We start from the raw sequence: 17,403 nt of genomic DNA, 5'->3' as shown, positions 1-17,403 counted from the left end.
TAACCATGGCCAAAATCCTCTTCCCGTGGCTTAAGCCCACATTTTGGCCTGATCAATGAAGTTGTCAACATTACTCAAGCCGGGTCCATCCAGCAAACTCTGAGGTTTTACTGTGCATCTGTACTTGTTGGGGTGTGGGGTGTCAGCCAAAGTTCAGACCTCAGCACACCCTGAGGGGAACCATTTCACACCATAGTCTTCTCTAGAACTGACCCAGTTCTGCTATTGCTTCTTGCTGCATTCAGTGGCTGGATTAAGTCTATCCACAGGACACTTGTGCTTGTGTGTGTGAAATTCCAGCAGTGTGACTAACAAGCTTGGCTATTGCAGTCCAGCAGACTGAGAGACACCTACTGCTAGTTAAAGCCTTTCATACCCTGGGGTCATGGGCTCATTTCCTTCGCTGATGCTGCTCATATACTGTCTGACAAGATAGAGGGGTACGGTATGGGAGGTGTGAAGAGGTGAAAGAAATGTCACTGTGCTAACATTTTTTTAAAATAAAAGTTTAAATAGATCAACATGCACATACTGTATTTTGTAAAACATACATATGAAATGCACAAAAACATTTTCAGCAGATCATGTTAGTTTTCAGAAACAAAAACAGAACATTATGATGCATGATTTGTACCAGTCTTACTGAATTCAAACAACAACAAAAAAATTACTGTACACACAAAATATGTTCTCAGTGGTTACATCTCCTTTTGAGCTGAGCTTATGTTTCACGAACCACCTAATTGTGCTGGTGTTCACACAGCTGAACACACATCCACATTCACAATAAGGTCATTACTGCAAATGCTGTGGCACCAATGAATATAAGCAGCAAAAATGTAAGCTCACAGTAATAACTGTCTCACCATGACAGAATAAAGTGTTTTTGATCATCCAGAGGAAATTGAGTTTCAGCTTGTTCTTAAATAAAAAATGTCCTGACAGTTTTGACACAGCTCTGAACCCACGAAGCGCTGCAAATGATGTTACTGTATAACGCTATAACCTATGTGAAACAGGTCAGTTTATGTTCAAATTCACATTTGAAGAAAACCACCTAAACTGGCATTTACACTTGAGTGTCTATTATGAGATGGGTCGGGCTCCAAATAACTACTGTCCCATCTGTTTTGCAAAAACACAAACTCACCTGTGCCACTACGTCTAACTTGGCTTGGCTAACTACGGTTTGCGCTGAGCCAGGAAACAGGTGCAGGTTCAAAGACAAGAAAAGCACACGATGAAAACAGCATCGCCTCTGGGCTCTGGTTTCACCAGCTACATGTGTGAGCCAGCATAAAAATAAAGGCCATGAAACATGAAAACAAATGAGTCACTTTCTGGGTCAGAATATAACAAATGTGTCAATTCTTCATTAATATGCAGGTTGTTTTATAATTGTTCCACAAATATCAAAAAGTGACACTGATGTATGAGAAAGTGCCTAAAAAAGTAAATAAATAAAATCATGATAATCATTTTGAACACAACACAAAAACCTACCACCTACTTATGCGTGCTAAAATAACAATTTGTGTCTTCCAGCAATGTACAAGTCATTTTGAATGTATAAATACAGTAGATTGGGACTGTATTTATCTCAGTATACAAGTGTGGTGCTCTCTTGGATTGTAGTGAATGAGTAAATGTGTTGTGATGGGGCTCATGCATACAGTTTGTCAGGGTGAGAAACATCTGGAAAGTTACAGTGATATCTTAATTTGAAAAACTTTCAAAACTCCATTCCCACCTTTCTCACTAAGACAGATTAAACGTACATTTATACAGTTCCGTACAAAAGTCTTAGGAATCCATTGTTTTGCTTCTTTCTCACTAAGACAGATTAAACGTACTTTTATACAGTGCCGTACAAAAGACTTAGGAATCCATTGTTTTGCTATTTTAGCAAGGTTATAACTATAATTTACATTTCTCAGAGTTTTTATTAAGATATAACCAGAAAATACAGGAAACATGCACATTCATCCACCTCTCTCCATCTCTTCTTCTCACATACTGTCGACAACTGGACCTCAACTTCCATTCATCACTCCATAATCCTCTTTTCCACTGATCTTCACTCCAGTCTTTGTGAACTTTTGCATATCTTGGCCTTTTCTCCTCGTCCCCTTTCTGAAAAAGTGGTTTCTTGGCTGCTGTCATTCCACAAAAGCCATTCCTGATCGAACTTCTTCAGACAGTGGAAGGATCAACTTGGCATCCAGATGCTGAGCCAGGTCCTTGCTGGATTTCCTCACGTCTCTTAAAGGATGAACTGAGAAAGTTCTCATCAGATCTGGTCAGTTTTCTTGGTCCACTCCTGTTTTTGTTGTCGACATCTCTGGATTCTTCATATTGCTTTTGAACAGCTTGCATACCACATCTTGAGTATCCGGTTTGTTTGCTGGTCTTTTCTGACATGTTTGTGCTTTTTTTAATGCTGTGTACATACAGTATTTCCTATGTTTTCTAGTTGTATTTTGATAAAGAGACTGAGATAAATATATATAGTCATCACACCGCTAAAACGACAAATCTAATGGTGGCCTAGGACTTTTGCACAGTACTGCATATTTAAATTATTCAACACAAGAATATTAAATCTTTTAATTTGTCTGCAGAGTAAACAAACCTCTGAGAAAAAACTCAATGACACCGAAACCACTATATATTTTTTAAATTTTAAACTGGAGAGGAGTTGACTCTATCTCCTAAAATGTACTTTCATTCATGACAAGTCTGCTTTTAAATCCAGGCCTATGATGTGTTAACTGGGCCATGTTGTACTATACATACCCTTTAATGACTAATTCAGTCTCTTGGCTTATGTACTAAAATAGAACACACACATGTGAGGCAAAGGGGAAATCAGTCGAAATGTTGCAATGTCTGACAGGACTCTGCTCGAGGAGATAAAAAAAAAAAGAAAACGAATAACATCAGAAGGTGTTGCTTGGTTTTGTTTTTTCAGTGAGAGAGTGCGCGTGGTGTCGAGACAGGCAGGAGCTGTGTGCATGTATGCAGGGTGCCAGTACACTGGGGAATTTATTTTTTTCCAAATGTCTTTGATCACTTCCTGACTTTGAAGTAATTCTTGGCAAAGGGGGGAAAAAGGACAAGCAAAAGTCACTGCAAGTTCATATCACAACTAGGACTCGCAAAACTGCAATCTGCATAATTTATTCGCTAAATGGTTAAAATGCAAAGAGATGTGGGGATCTCTAGGTGCCCAACAAATCTGCACCACTGCTTGACAACCCCAATTAAACACTCTCCCTCTTCACATCTGTTCTCAAATGCAGCTTAAAGAGCGACAGCATGAGAGTCTCTGATGCTCATCTGGTAATGGATTTAAGACAGTGGAAGGTAAAGCGACACAGATCTGGAGAATTATCAGACACACTCATGTATATAAACCCACACTCCCCTTTCAACATTTTTCTGCTCCATCAATCCAACACATTTCACATGTTGAGACTAGACACCGTTTCCCTGCTTCTTTTAATTTTAAACTTAACTATCTCTGCCATGGATGTTATGTTTTTGGTTGTGTGCGTGTGTGTGTTTGTTGGTTGGTTAAGTAGGATTATGGACAAATGGCTGGATGGATCATGAGCATACTAGGTACAGACATTGGTGGGGACAAACCCCAGCAGTGATTAGATTTTGGATGAAAAAGGTAAAAAGGCAAGGTCACAAAAAGTAATAATAAAAATGACATACATTCCCATATATAACATGAGGGCAAAATAAAAAAAAATTATCTTCATCAAAAGTTAAGAAAATTAAATGTAATTTAGCACAATGTCTATCACCAGACCAAATTTCATCTGGATCTGATCCAGATTAGGGATCTGACGGCCATTTAAAGCTAACATTGAAAACCCCCTTTAAAGCACATTTTCTGCCATAACTTGGCTTATAATAGATAGAACCCTGAAATGTTCAGGTAAGATTCACAGTATAACTGCCTATCATACCATCAAAGAGGATCTGGATCCAATGCAGGAACAAGGATTTTAGGACACATTGTGTTGCTCTGTATATTGTTTTTTTTACAAGGGACCAGTTTGCGAGAGCAAATGCTGTGCTTCAGCAGAGGTACATGTGCTCTCTAAATGCTCTTGTTTTAGTTTGTGTTCATTCACTTTTGTAATATTTATGGGTGTTCTTCAGAACACAGAAACTATTACATCAACTCTACAATGCAAAAAGATTTTCAAGACAAACACACACAATTGTGTTTCTATCATTTCAAGGGACATTAGATTGATTTAGATTTATTTCCTCGAGACTTGCCCTAAACTTAACCATACTCACTACTTGCCTAATCCTAATCTTGATCCAAGTCATTACTTTAACATTTAAAAATTACTCCAGACACATGTTAAGCAAATACAAATACTCTTATGAAAAATGTACAGCTCTGTTTTCAAAAAAGAGAATGCATTGATTTTTTTAAAACCTACATTTATAATTAAAAATGGTACAAAAACCTATGAAATGTTGAAGCTTTTATTTTGAAAGGCTTATTTTAAATTTGATACCAGCAACATATTTCAAAAAAGATAGGACAGTGGCATGTTTGCCTCTGTGTTGCATCACCTCTTCTTTTAACAACATTCATCTGGGAGCTGAGGAGACCAACTGCTTTAGTTTTGAAAGTGAAATGTTTTCCCCTTCTTCCTTGATATAGGATTTCAGCTGCTTGGAGGTGTCCTTTGTCATATTTTTCACTTAATAATGTGCCATATGTTTTCAGTGAGTGACAGGTCTGGACTGTAGAAAGGCCACTGTAGCAGCATATGCTGCTTCAAAGCCTGCACATATCATTCAATATCAGCAGCACTTTCAGAGAAGTGCAAGTTACCTATGCTGTGTGCACTAATGCACCCCAACGCCATCATGGATGCTGGCTTCTGGACTGTGTGCTGATGGTCCCTCTCCTCTTTAGTCTGGATCAGTGATTTCCAAAAATCATTATATACTTTCTCTTTGTACAGTTAGAAAATTTATATGGGGTCAAAGATGTTTTCAAACATTATAACAGTTTTTATACAATACACACAGGGTCCAAACTATTTTGTAATTGGGGTTGTAGTGGTTAATTTAAAAAAAAAAAGTTTGATAAACCTCTAAAAGGTGTAAAAAGATGTCTGATCTTTATTCTTCTACGTAGATTCCAAGAGCCACAAATATTCCAATATATGCAAATGACCCAGTTATTGTGCACTGCCCACTGTTGTTGCCCCCCAGGCAAATGGTGAAATCTGAAATCTGCAGATATTCACCAGGTGAACCATGACTGGTTTTCAGGTTTGTGGTGTCATAAATTTAGTCTGTTCGTGTGTTATCTGAAACTCAGAAACCTCCGCCCGCTTCAGCAGAGGAACAGGAAAACAGTTCGTTAATGAACTATCTACACCAGGATAGTGGGCGGCAGATATTTTGGGGTATAAAAATAAGAATTAAGGGGACTTGGGCTTTTATCTAAATAAGCAGTGATGGATGGTACAGTCATGATCAGCGACTTTTGTTTAATACATGTTCTGCTGTTTAACAAACTTTGCTATTGATTTAAAGTTTCATCAGGGAAGCAGAGCGGTGGAAGCTCACTGTGTCTCCATTCACACCAGCTGAGTGTCAATTAATGAATCAGCTGCACTTGGTGAAAAGGTCAAGCTGTAGCATGGAAGACAGCCCCTGACTGTATGAGCAAGACCCCATCACCCTCCGCTCACTGCTGCCCACTAGCTGACCTGACCCCCCCCGTCCTGCTCCAGATGGTGCTCACAACTGGCCTCTCGACTGAGGCCACTGATCTCTGCTGCAGGTCAACACCCATCAGTGGGACTACACATGTTAAGAATACAATCAAGGTCAGCAGGACTGAAAGACCACATCAAATTATGAAAACAATTACTAGTCAAGGACTAGTTTAATTTAAATTGAAATTATATCACCTGTCATGCAAAGTGCATGGATATTAACTTGTGAGACCTCTATTTGCAACTTGCAACAGACCAATTTAGGCCCGAAGACATTCTGGTGCAGGTTCTGTCTACTTCATGTTGTACAATCCATTTCTGAATAAAGAAACTACTGTAAACGCAAGAGCAGCACCACTGAAATCAGCATCGTTAGAGAACTGCAGTCACATAGTCTTCTGCCAGTCAATCAGTCTTTATTTATAAGGCACTTTCCATGCAAATGCAAAATTAACACAGAGTGCGTCATAGGATGGTCAGTTCATCTTTTAAACTGTTCAGTAATTAAAGCATGGTCTGAACTAAAAGCCTGTAAAAGTCCATCACGTTCTCCTCTGGTAAGCGATGCAGTTTACGAACATCCTGTCCCTCCTCAAACATCTTCTTAACTCTGAGATCTCACATGACTAACAGCTGCCGCGCTGAGAGCAGGGCCACAAATTCTACACCTGCTTTCTGCTAACATTAAATTTCAGCCACAGTTCCCTCTGTCCCAGCAGTGGTAAATCAGGCACTCAGGGTATTTGTATAAATTTCCATTCTCTCCTCCCTTATGTTTGTGCTCCTGAATGAGCACTGTAATATATAGATAGTATGAGACCAAATGTGCAAGTTCCTGTGATGCCGGTTTTTTCTCTGGCACAAAACCCCACAGTCACTCATTAGTAAATATGCACATAATTTCACTGTTTAGTGCCAAAAAATGAGCTGCAAAACCTTAATACAGTAAATATCCCTCATACAGTATAGTCTGAATAACGATTAATGTCTCATGGTTCCACATATGCTTGTATTAGCTACTGTGGCTAAAAATCCTTAAAATTACAACAACTCGTCCAATCTGAGTGAGGGTCAAACATCCAGACGAAGTAACACTAAAAGACACTTTGAGTGGACAGGGACCTTAAACATTCAATGAACCCCTTAGTGGTCATTTTATGAATATCTGCATTTCTTACTGTATTTTTATGCTCAGTTTAAAACCATTTACAATTCCAAACCCTTTTGGAGCTCATGCAAGTTCTTGGTATCATTGTAATAGTAACAGTCTGGAGTTTGATTTTGCACGTTTTCTTACTCCCTGCCCTACCACAGTTAAGTTGGTCTCTTAAATTAAACAATTAGAGTAGCTTTCTTTCATTTAGATTAATTGGTCTTACATATTTTATACATACAGTATTTTTGATTAATATCTAACAACATTTTTTCATTTTTAGTTATTATTTACTGTGCATGTTGACAAGATGTATGGACACTGATGGAGCCGACCACACTGGGCATAATTCAAGCCACATCAAATCTTTGGCAGGGAAACTCTGAGCCTTTCAGTGGTATACTGTGCCTAATGCCAACTCTGGGGAAATATACATCCGCATAAGTCAGTGTTCAGAGAGGTTTCAGTTATATTCTTTGTGCTGGCTGTCAAAGCAAATAATAACACTGTGTAGAAAACAAACAAGAAGCCTTGGATTCAATTTCAGCCATACTGTATGATTTGCATTCATGTAAGTATACACGACTGAGAATTCAGACATTCAGTCACAAAATAACACATTTATAAATGTCCTCACATCTCATGAGACACACTGTCATTTACTAATGTCTGGGAAGCAAAGTATGGAATGAGAATGTAGTGGAGCTGATTTCATGCTGGGTACAGAGAAACTAGAGTCCCTGCCTTTGATGTACCTCAGATCTGCCCTTAGGAAGAGAAACATGTCCGTCAGAAGTGAGCGTGTGTTGATGCTGAATGATGTGGGGTTACATTTATTTGACAAACTATGATCCGCTACCAGCATACTAGCTCTCTCTCTCTCTCTCTCTCTCTCTCTCTCTCAATACAAGCTCCCAATTAAGCCTGAAGGCCCATGCTTGTTAAACTAAAACCATCCTTTTCTGAAATGTCACAGTGTCTCCCTGCAGTGTGTCCTGTCTGTAAACAGCTCCACGGCTGATGAGAGGCTGAACCTCCTGGTGCGTCTCCTTGTGTGTGTTTGTTAGAGCGTGTTTTGTGAGAGCAAAATGTTGTCTCTTGCATTACACTCTGTACATGTTATGAATGCTTAAGTGCATTTAGGGCTTTGCGCGAGTGTTTTGTTTGTTGTTGACTGTGATGCCTTGTGGTTGGACATGTGGTGTGAGTTGTGTCTTTGCAGTAGTGTGTGTGTGTGTACTTCATGTGAGTTGTGTCTTTGCAGTAGTGTGTGCGTGTACTTCACGTGATTCATTATTTGTGCCTTCATGTCTGTGTGTATGCGACGTCTCATTTTGTGGGCTGACAAGTTGAAGGATATGTGCTGTAATTGTAGCCTGACTGTCTTCAAGCCGTAATTGAAAATGTCTTATAAGAGAAACTTTCTTCAGGATTTTTATACCAGCATGCCAATTAACATTAACACGGCTGTCCCTGTTACTTGCCCAATTACCTATCCACTTCAGATACTTCATGTGCATCCAGCACCATGCTGGACCACGTTTAAAAAAGGCTTAAAAATTGCCAGCACAATTTATTTAAACATTTTAGTAGATATAAGATGTACTCAAAGGAGAGCAGTTTGACAATGAGATCATTTGTGATTTCACATAAAAAAAAAAACCTAACATGGCCTCCATGGCTTTTGTAGTTTGCTTGTTTATTTTAACTTGTTCTTAAAATTGATTATTGGATAGAACAAGCCAAGCAACAAAATGTAACAGCATGTTGTGTTGTGTTTTTATTCTTTGGGAGTATTCATCATTCTTTAATATGAGGTGTGCAGTAATTTCGAATGCGTATGACACAGCATTAGTTTAAAATGTAAATTGATTGCTCTTACTTGGCTTCAGCCCAACACAGGGAAGAACCACTTTGGTTTAGCAAACAACAAATAGCGCCCGGTTACAAACACATGCGCACACCCATAAACACAGAAACACACTGTGATTACATTATTCATAGCACTGCAGAGAGCTCAACAAACATACAACAGTGAGTGTTAACAGCATCAGCCAGATTATCTTACACACAGGGATAGAAAGATACAATGGCAGAGCAGAAAGTGAGATGGAGAGAGAGCAACTGAACACCTGACAGTCATTTATGTATGCAAGATGTATTCCTGAATTAACAACAAGGATTGTACTTATTGACGTTTTGGTCTGTTTGTGTGTGTATGAACGTGTGTGTGCGCACGCAGGTCTAGTGTAGATATAGGCATATTAGCCTGGAGTGCTGCTAGCTGGGAGGAGTGTCAAGGAGGAGGTGGGGGGATACATACACTATATAATAGCAAGTTGCACACAACATGCATGTGGTGTGCGTATGCACACACACACACACGTGTACACTACTCTATATTAAACAAAATATTGTGTTTACATTTCAAAGAACAAAGCTTGACTTCACCTGTAACAAAAGGCATGGAGACAAAAGTGTTTAATGGAAATAAATGGTATAAGAAAGGATTGAATTACAGAAAAGCACCTCTTCCTCTGCCTCTACTCTGCCTCTGTTGCCTCACCCTAAGCTAAGTTTTATGTTGTAAAGCAACATTAAGCACAATTAGCAAAAAAACCTCATCTACTTTAAGGAAACATGATAAAATCAGTAATAAAAGTGGCTAGCATTAACACATTTAAAGAAAGTTGGTTTTAATTAATGGACTAATGAGAACCAATTAAAAATGAAATGGTCATATAACCTTATGCTTTAGTTACAGGCAAGCTTTTTTTTTTTTTTTTAAAAATGAATGCCAACACAGAAGACAATCACATCATCACTTGTTGGACGTGGCAGGTGTTCAAAATAACTATAGGAAAAACAGCAACAGATGCCACAAAGACTACAAATATTACAGGTATAAAGGTAAATTCTTTATTTGCCATGCATTTACTCTAAGTCAAATAAGACAAGCAACTACTGGACACTATTCAGACTAGTGTCAAAAATAGTCCTATACCTGTGTATAGAAATAAAGTGATGCAACACTGTACTGTAAGAAAGAAGTAGGCCACACATTTGATCATGGTGCAATATACTGTATATTAATAGCTTGTTTTCACAGCATAACATAATCTGAATTTTAACAGGAGGAACCAGGATTTAAACTTTGCTCCTTACCATATCTCCTGGCTTCCAGAATTCTCAGACCTGGCAGTACTACTTTCTAATTGCCCAGAAATTACTGGGCACTTTGTTTTTGGGGAGGTGGATGTCAGTCAAAAGCAAACAGTTTGACATGTAACAAAAGATAAAGGACAAGCCATCAAGCAAGTGAATTAAATGAACCTTACTTGATTTGTAATTTGAGTCTACATGAATACTCAGACAGAAATAAATCACTCAGCAGATGGTCATTACCTTGGAGGCAAACTGATGTGTCCAGTGTTCTGTTGTTTCACCTCCATTCATTACATCCACTCAAACAAGAGTCTGAGTGGATGAGCATGTCACAGTAAGCACAAAGAACAACATGAGGACTCCATGTTGATGTTTCCTTCTAGTTGACAAAAGGGGAAAGTTTCTGTGGCTTCTTAGTTTCTGGAACTTTTAGGTCAAAATGGGCATTAGCATGCACACACATCTTACGTATATCTCCCTGTTTGGCCATTGTAATTTTAAAATAACTTGTGCTAAATATTATTCTATTTATTGACTTATTTCTTTATGTTCTGCTCAAAAGGAAAACATTTACTCAATTTAATTCTTCATTCATTTATTAGTCTTAACTGTAGAGCTGGGCTGTGGATAATTTATATATGAAAATCTAAAACATTAAGAACGGGTTTCTGTCACATATAGATTACTGCATCATAAAAACATTGCTTCACGGCACTACTTGTGTTCAGAAACTCCTACGGGTACCTTTAATGAATTTTCTTTTCCCCCCTTAAAACCCAGGCATATGTTTTTACTTTGAAATGTGATCATAATCCTGAAGGCTTATAACTACAGTAGTACAGTACTTGTAGATTATTTTAGAGGCTCCATTCAAGGAGGAAATTTGAGACACCCTATGCAATAATCTACAATAAAAAAAGATAAAACCAGAAAAAGTGTGCTAAAAAGATATGTTTGCCAGCTTATACCTAGGTTGTAGGGGTTAGGGTTAGCTGTTAGATTTTATTAATGTCAGCCTTACTGCAGACCATTGACACTTCAAACTTCATCCAGGAAAAAGATAGGGGATTAGAGTACAATTGTGATCAAGATCACTGGCTTTGAATGAGAGAAAAAGATTATTTGGCTTTAGCTGGTAGGAGAGCAGGTCCTTTTTTCAACCTCAGTGAAGCTGAAACCCTTTATTCAGACTCAAGACACCTCATCTTTTCTCTAGCCTAAAAAAAGGTTTGTAAACCAGAGCTGGGGAGTTTGTATTGTACATCTTTTGTTAGAGGTTATCTCAGGAAAAGAACTGACAGTATCTGATATCAGAAATGATTGCTGATAGGCAATCATCTCTTCTACTTAACATGCATGTAACATTTATATTTTAGGCTTTAACCATTGCTTTTGTTCAGAGATAGTTAAAGTGAACTGCATAAAAAACAAACTCCATATCATAGCACATAAGCAACCAGAGTTGAAGAGCATAAAGGTCAGTGCTTAACAATCAAATTTTACTAAAGTCACAAATCACTCAAACCTGTAAATGTCTTTCCAACCTAGTCATTCAATCATTGCATTTAAATGACCAGTTGTTTGTAAACTGGGGATTGAAGCTTTAGCTTTGCCAGGCACCTCACTCTGTCTCCTTCAATGCCCAAGGCACTTCAGTGGTGCCTTGTGCGGAGGCGTTTAATAACAACGCTTGTTTGAATCCTGGAACAATGAGCAGCAGCTGCAATTCAGGCCAGTGCAGTAAAATGCCATCACATTGCCTGAAAGGCTAAACTCAACCCAACTGTAAAATCAGAGAGTGAGGGGTCAAGGAGAAGGAAGGTAGGAGAGAAGGAAGACAAATTATCATAGTTTATAGGGCCAATAGAAATACTGATAGGTGACCATGTTGTGGCTTAGCGTCGTAAATGGCAGAGAGCAAAGATGTTAGCCTCTATTGTACCTCATAAAACTATGATGGATATGATGTGGATCAATGGGTTTTATAAACAGCAAACACATCTAGCACAAGTTGAAGGTAAATAGGTAAACACTATACTACTTTTTGCTATTATATTGGCTTTTTATTCCAAAGAAACCTCAAGTTGGGTGGTATTATGTTTGTTCACACTCATTTGTGACTCCAGTCATGAATGCATTATCTATAGGATAGAGAACAAGGCTGTAAACACAACCTGACTCAAAACTAATTTTGCCCTGTTTCCACCTAAGTTATCAAGAGCAAGTGTATCTAACATTAGTGGGCTTATTCTGTCACACAACAATTAAGGGATATGTATGAATGGAGAAGAATATGGTAAAATAATAAAGGAACATACATGAATGATGTAACCTTTATATTCTGCCTCTAATCACAGCTGCAGTTTCACCATTGTGCTGTTGATTGCGATACAGCTGTGAAACCTCATTGACCCGTGCACGAGAGGAATCATAATCAACTGTATGAGGACATCTGGTTCTGGATGGTGAAAGGATGGAGAAAAGCAGTGAAAAATCTTGAATGAGCTCTAAAAACAAGGCTGTAGTTTGCAGTGGTGTCAGATGGATTGACGGGTTATTTTTGCAGAGGAACAAAATTGCACCATGTTATGCACTTAGTGTTAGAAACTAACACATGTTAAAAACTTGCACGTCTTGCTCATTCTGGTAAAAGCAAAGTCAATGTCTATGCAGATTCTCCATCATCCAGGTCATAGTAAGATGAAAAAAACTTGGACTAGATTTCTAGGTCAAAGACGTTTCACCTCTCATCCAAGAGGCTTCATCAGTTCCAGAACTGATGTTTTTACTGAAGTTTTTTTCAAGCAAAGTCAATGTTCACTGTGACATTTGTTAAGTAAAAATCAAGAAAAAGTAGTCACCTGAAAGATTACATTTTTGTACATCAGTCAGGTAATACCAAATATGGTACTTGTCAGGTTACTTGTTACTTCCTGGTTACTTGTCAGGATGACCGAATTATTAGATTATAATATTTAGCCAGTGAATATTTATTGTACATTGTACATCCAACACTTTTTGCAGGGTATTACTGGTTTCTACTACACTGGACCCCTTGTACCCCCCTAGAATGCAGATCTGTTTACTAAAGATTATAGTTGTGTACATGTTGAACTGACATCAGGCCTTTACAAGGTTTGAAAAGGAAGCTGTGTTGGAGGTTGAACTGACATCAGGCCTTTACAAGGCTGTGTTGGAACTTCATGAAGGCTTTTGTACTGCAGCATTCACAGTGAGTGGTGCTGCCAGCGATAACCCAAAGCTCATATCATAAAGTTGAGTATGAAACCCAGCCAGCTAAAGTAATCCGTCACACCAAGGTAGCCCCCAGGAGAGTGGGTGGTAGACTACTGATATGCACATCAACATACCTACACAAATGCGTGATCACACAAACACAACCCGCCACAGCAACATCCTTGCCACCATGGCAAAAGTAAATCCAATCAATCTACCATTTAATCAAGCACCTCAGTGACTCACCCAGGAAGCCCATAAAGCAACAGGTTGAGTCACATACATAGGTAAAGTTAAGGCCAATTCAGACGAAGCACGTTTTAGATGTGTTTTTCGTGCAACAGATCCACTCTATGAAATGTCTCCCCAACACACCCATGTGAACCGCACATCACCTGTGTTTTTGCTTCGGGTCTATTTTCTCTGGAGCACTGAGTGCAGCATAATCTCAACACACTGCTGTTTAAATCATTCAAGTTCACACTTATTTTCTATTGCAAACTTTTACTGGTGTCTGTTATAATTACATGCACAAGGCCTACATGAAGACTACTGTTGTCCAGCATATTTCTGCTGTTGGTCAGCCTGCTTTGATGCTGAGCGTCACGTCTTGCTTTCAGTCAGGCTGTGGTTACTTTGTTCAGTGAAGCACCGACTTTGCAAGTCTAAAAAAAATTTTGATTATAACTGTCACTGAAAAATGAATAACCTACATTAATCCATTAAATGTTTGGTCACCTCCACAGAGGGAACACTGATTGAGAATGGAAGACAGAGCTCAGAGAAACACAGATGAGGAGAGTGGAGGGTCGGGGCAATGCCGCAAACACTGCTTCACATTGACTTACATTCCTTCCCTGGGGACTTACCCGAACCTTAACAATGACTTTTACTCACCCAACCCTTACCCTACAGGAACTAACCTCACCCAACCCCTAACTTAATCATAAACCAAGTTTGCACACTAAAATTCAGTGATTTACATGCTGGGGACCAGCATCTGGTCCTCTCAGTAAAGGCCATGTCCCATCAAGGTGAGTGTGTAAACAGGTCTTGGTCCCCATAACGTGAGTAATACACAAACACACTGATACATACACAGTAACAATCCTAAACACTCTGATCCCCTCATACTATCATCTTAATCTAAATAGTTAGCAGCTAATAATGATATCACAGAAAAACGAAAAGGGGATTGAGCAGCAACAGGGAACAAAATGGGAAAAAAACTTCATATACTGTAAGTGAGTGTATAAATGTACTATATATATGGCTGGCATCCTAAAATAACGCCAAGTAGCTGAGACATTTAAATGGCGAAGATTATATTCTAAGCCAGGATCAATTTCAGTGACAGGACCTGTTTTTAAGTCTTGCAAGACTTTTTCAACAAATACTACATTGAAAGATGAAAAGTAAAATGAATCATATAAATGTTAGGAAACTCACCAACACATGAGCCATCGATCTCCTCATACCCAACACTGCAGACACATCTTCCCAAAGGAACCAACCAGTCACCATCAGCTCCACAGAACAGTTTGGGTGTGTCTCTTTCTTCAGCATGGTCAATACATGCCCCCCGCACCTCCACCAATGAGGAGGAGTCCACACGAGGTACTGTGTCTGGAAATGATGCCAAGTTCCTTAGAGTAAATGGACATTTCTTATAGTAAACCCTCACTGAAACCAAAGCAATGCAGGCACCGATGTCTTGGAATGCCAGATAGAAGCCCTTCCTAGTCATAGGGCCCACCTCACGCACCTCTGTGTTGAGTTTGAGAATGCGATCTCCAAGATCCATTTGAGTGAAGCTCTCATCAGCAGCGATGGTGTCAATCTTGGTGTACTGTGTAGGCTTAAATTTGACTCCATGAGCCTCATCGGTCTCATGGTAGAAAAGGTTGAAGGTCTCCTTACAGGTGCCAGACACCCAGGGGATTGAGTTGCAGTCACGCAAGGTGAAGCGAAGCTCCACATAGATCTTTTGGGCTGCCTGTCGAGAGATCCAGTTGGAACGAAGCCAGTTGTTTTGGTTGGGCTCCATCACATTGCAAACCTGGAAAGTATGGATGGGCCGGTTGTGCTCATCCATCTCTGTGATGGCATCCCACCACCAAGGGGATAAAAAGGGGAAGAGGGATAAAGACTAATGCCTACTAGTGGCCCTTATGGGCAACAGCATTCAGCGTGAAAGTGGTGGACAGAATGAACAGCGTCCTGATGTTTTTACTAGTCAAGTAAATTTTGTCCTGGTGATGGCACTAAAGAATGTGCTGTGGGGTCACTAAAAGCCTAAAGGGTCTTTAGGGCATCAATGAGATCAACAAATTCCATTGCAGTGTTCCTCTTTGCAGTTTAATATGTGATGTGTAAAGATGGTAATTTGGTTTGAATGGCTAGTAAATAAAAGCTAATAAAAAATGTTCAAAATTAAAATGGCATATCTCATTGCAACCTTTTCAACAGACTGAGATAATTTTTTTCTCTGTGTGTAGACAAAGAAATGCAATGCTGTCCATGTTTTTCACCTGCATTATTTACCAAGACAATTCCTGCAGTGTTTATGCGTGGCAGGATCCACATACAAACATCCACATCCATCCCTGTGCTAATAAAAACTGCTAATCAAAGGTTATACTGAAAGTGGTCGAGAAGATAGTCAAGATTCTTCTCTTAAGCACACGATAGTTTGCCCACTCCTTAAAAGACCTAATCTGGATCCTTCTCTATTATCGTCCTTTCGTCCTATTTCCCACCTACCCTTTTTGACTAAAATTCTGGAAAAAAATCGTATTCGCCCAGTTGCAGTCTCACCTAGATTGTTTAAATATTGTTGACAAGTTTCAAGCTTTAAACTGGTTTTCTTCCTTTTTAACCAATCGAACTTTTTCAGTTAGTATTGTGATTGCATCTCAAATACAGCTCCTATCACTTCAGGTGTTCCGCAAGGTTCGACCCTGGCTCCATTACTCTTCTCTTTATATACAGTGAGGAACAGAAGTATTTGAACACCCTGCGATTTTGCAAGTTCTCCCACTTAGAAATCATGGAGGGGTCTGACATTGACATTGTAGGTGCATTCCCACTCTGAGAGACATAATTAAAAAAAAAATTCAGGAAATCACATTGTATGATTTTTAAAGAATTTATTTGTCTAGCACTGCTGAACATAAGTAATTGAACACCTGAGAAACAGCAAGAATTCTGGCTCTCAAAGACCTGTTACTGTGCCTTGAAAAAGTCCACCTCTACTCCACTCATTAATCTAAATTAGTAGCACCTGTCTGAGCTCTTTAAAGACACCTGTCCACCCCACAGTCAGTCAGACGCCAACTACTACCATGGGCAAGACCAAAGAGCTGTCAAAAGACACCAGAGACAAAATTGTGGACCTCCACAAGGCTGGAAAGGGCTACAGGGCAATTGCCAAGCAGCTTGGTGAAAACAGATCAACTGTTGGAGCAATTGTTAGAAAATGGAAGAGGCTAAAGACGACTGTCAGTCTCCCTCGGACTGGGACGCCATGCAAGAGCTCACCTCGTGAGGTATCACTGATTATAAGAAAGGTGAGGAATCAGCCCAGAACTACAAGGGAGGAGCTGGTCAATGACATGAAGAGAGCTGGGACCACAGTTCTGTCGGTAGAACACTACGCTGTCATGGTTTCAAATCATGCATTGCACGGAAGGTTCCCCTGCTCAAGTCATCACATGTCCAGGCCCGTCTGAAGTTTGCCAAAGACCATCTGGATGATCCAGAGGAGGCATGGGAGAAAGTCATGTGGTCAGATGAGACCAAAGTAGAACTTTTTGGTCTAAACTTCACTCATCGTGTTTGGAGGAAAAAGAAGGATGAGATGCATCCCAAGAACACCAACCCTACTGTGAAGCATGGGGGTGGAAACATCATGCTTTGGGGGTGCTTTTCTGAGAAGGGGACAGGACGTCTGCACTGTATTAAGGAGAGGATGAATGGGGCCATTTATTGTGAGATTTTGAGCAACAACCTCCTTCCCTCAGTCAGAGCATTGAAGATGGGGCGTGGCTGGGTCTTCCAACATGACAACGACCCGAAGCA

General features: G+C 39.5%; 1 protein-coding gene across 2 annotated transcripts in view; it reads right to left on the bottom strand.

Moving 5' to 3' along the window:
* LOC109968295 (ephrin type-A receptor 6) overlaps window positions 1-17,403 on the bottom strand; it is a 160,197-nt gene that overhangs the window by 96,933 nt on the left and 45,861 nt on the right. Inside the window, exon 3 of one of the 2 annotated variants that reach the window (XM_020614458.1) lies at window positions 14,773-15,436. The exons of the other annotated variant lie outside the window; for it this stretch is intronic. Coding sequence (XP_020470114.1) covers window positions 14,773-15,436 — 664 coding nt within the window. The remainder of the gene's footprint in view (window positions 1-14,772; window positions 15,437-17,403) is intronic. 2 annotated transcript variants of the gene reach the window in all.

Source organism: Monopterus albus, unplaced genomic scaffold (assembly GCF_001952655.1).
Source record: "Monopterus albus unplaced genomic scaffold, M_albus_1.0 scaffold146.1, whole genome shotgun sequence".
In the NCBI taxonomy this organism is placed as follows: Eukaryota; Metazoa; Chordata; class Actinopteri; order Synbranchiformes; family Synbranchidae; genus Monopterus; species Monopterus albus.
Note: the sequence above shows the minus strand (reverse complement) of the source record. Positions and strands in the feature narration are given on the sequence as shown.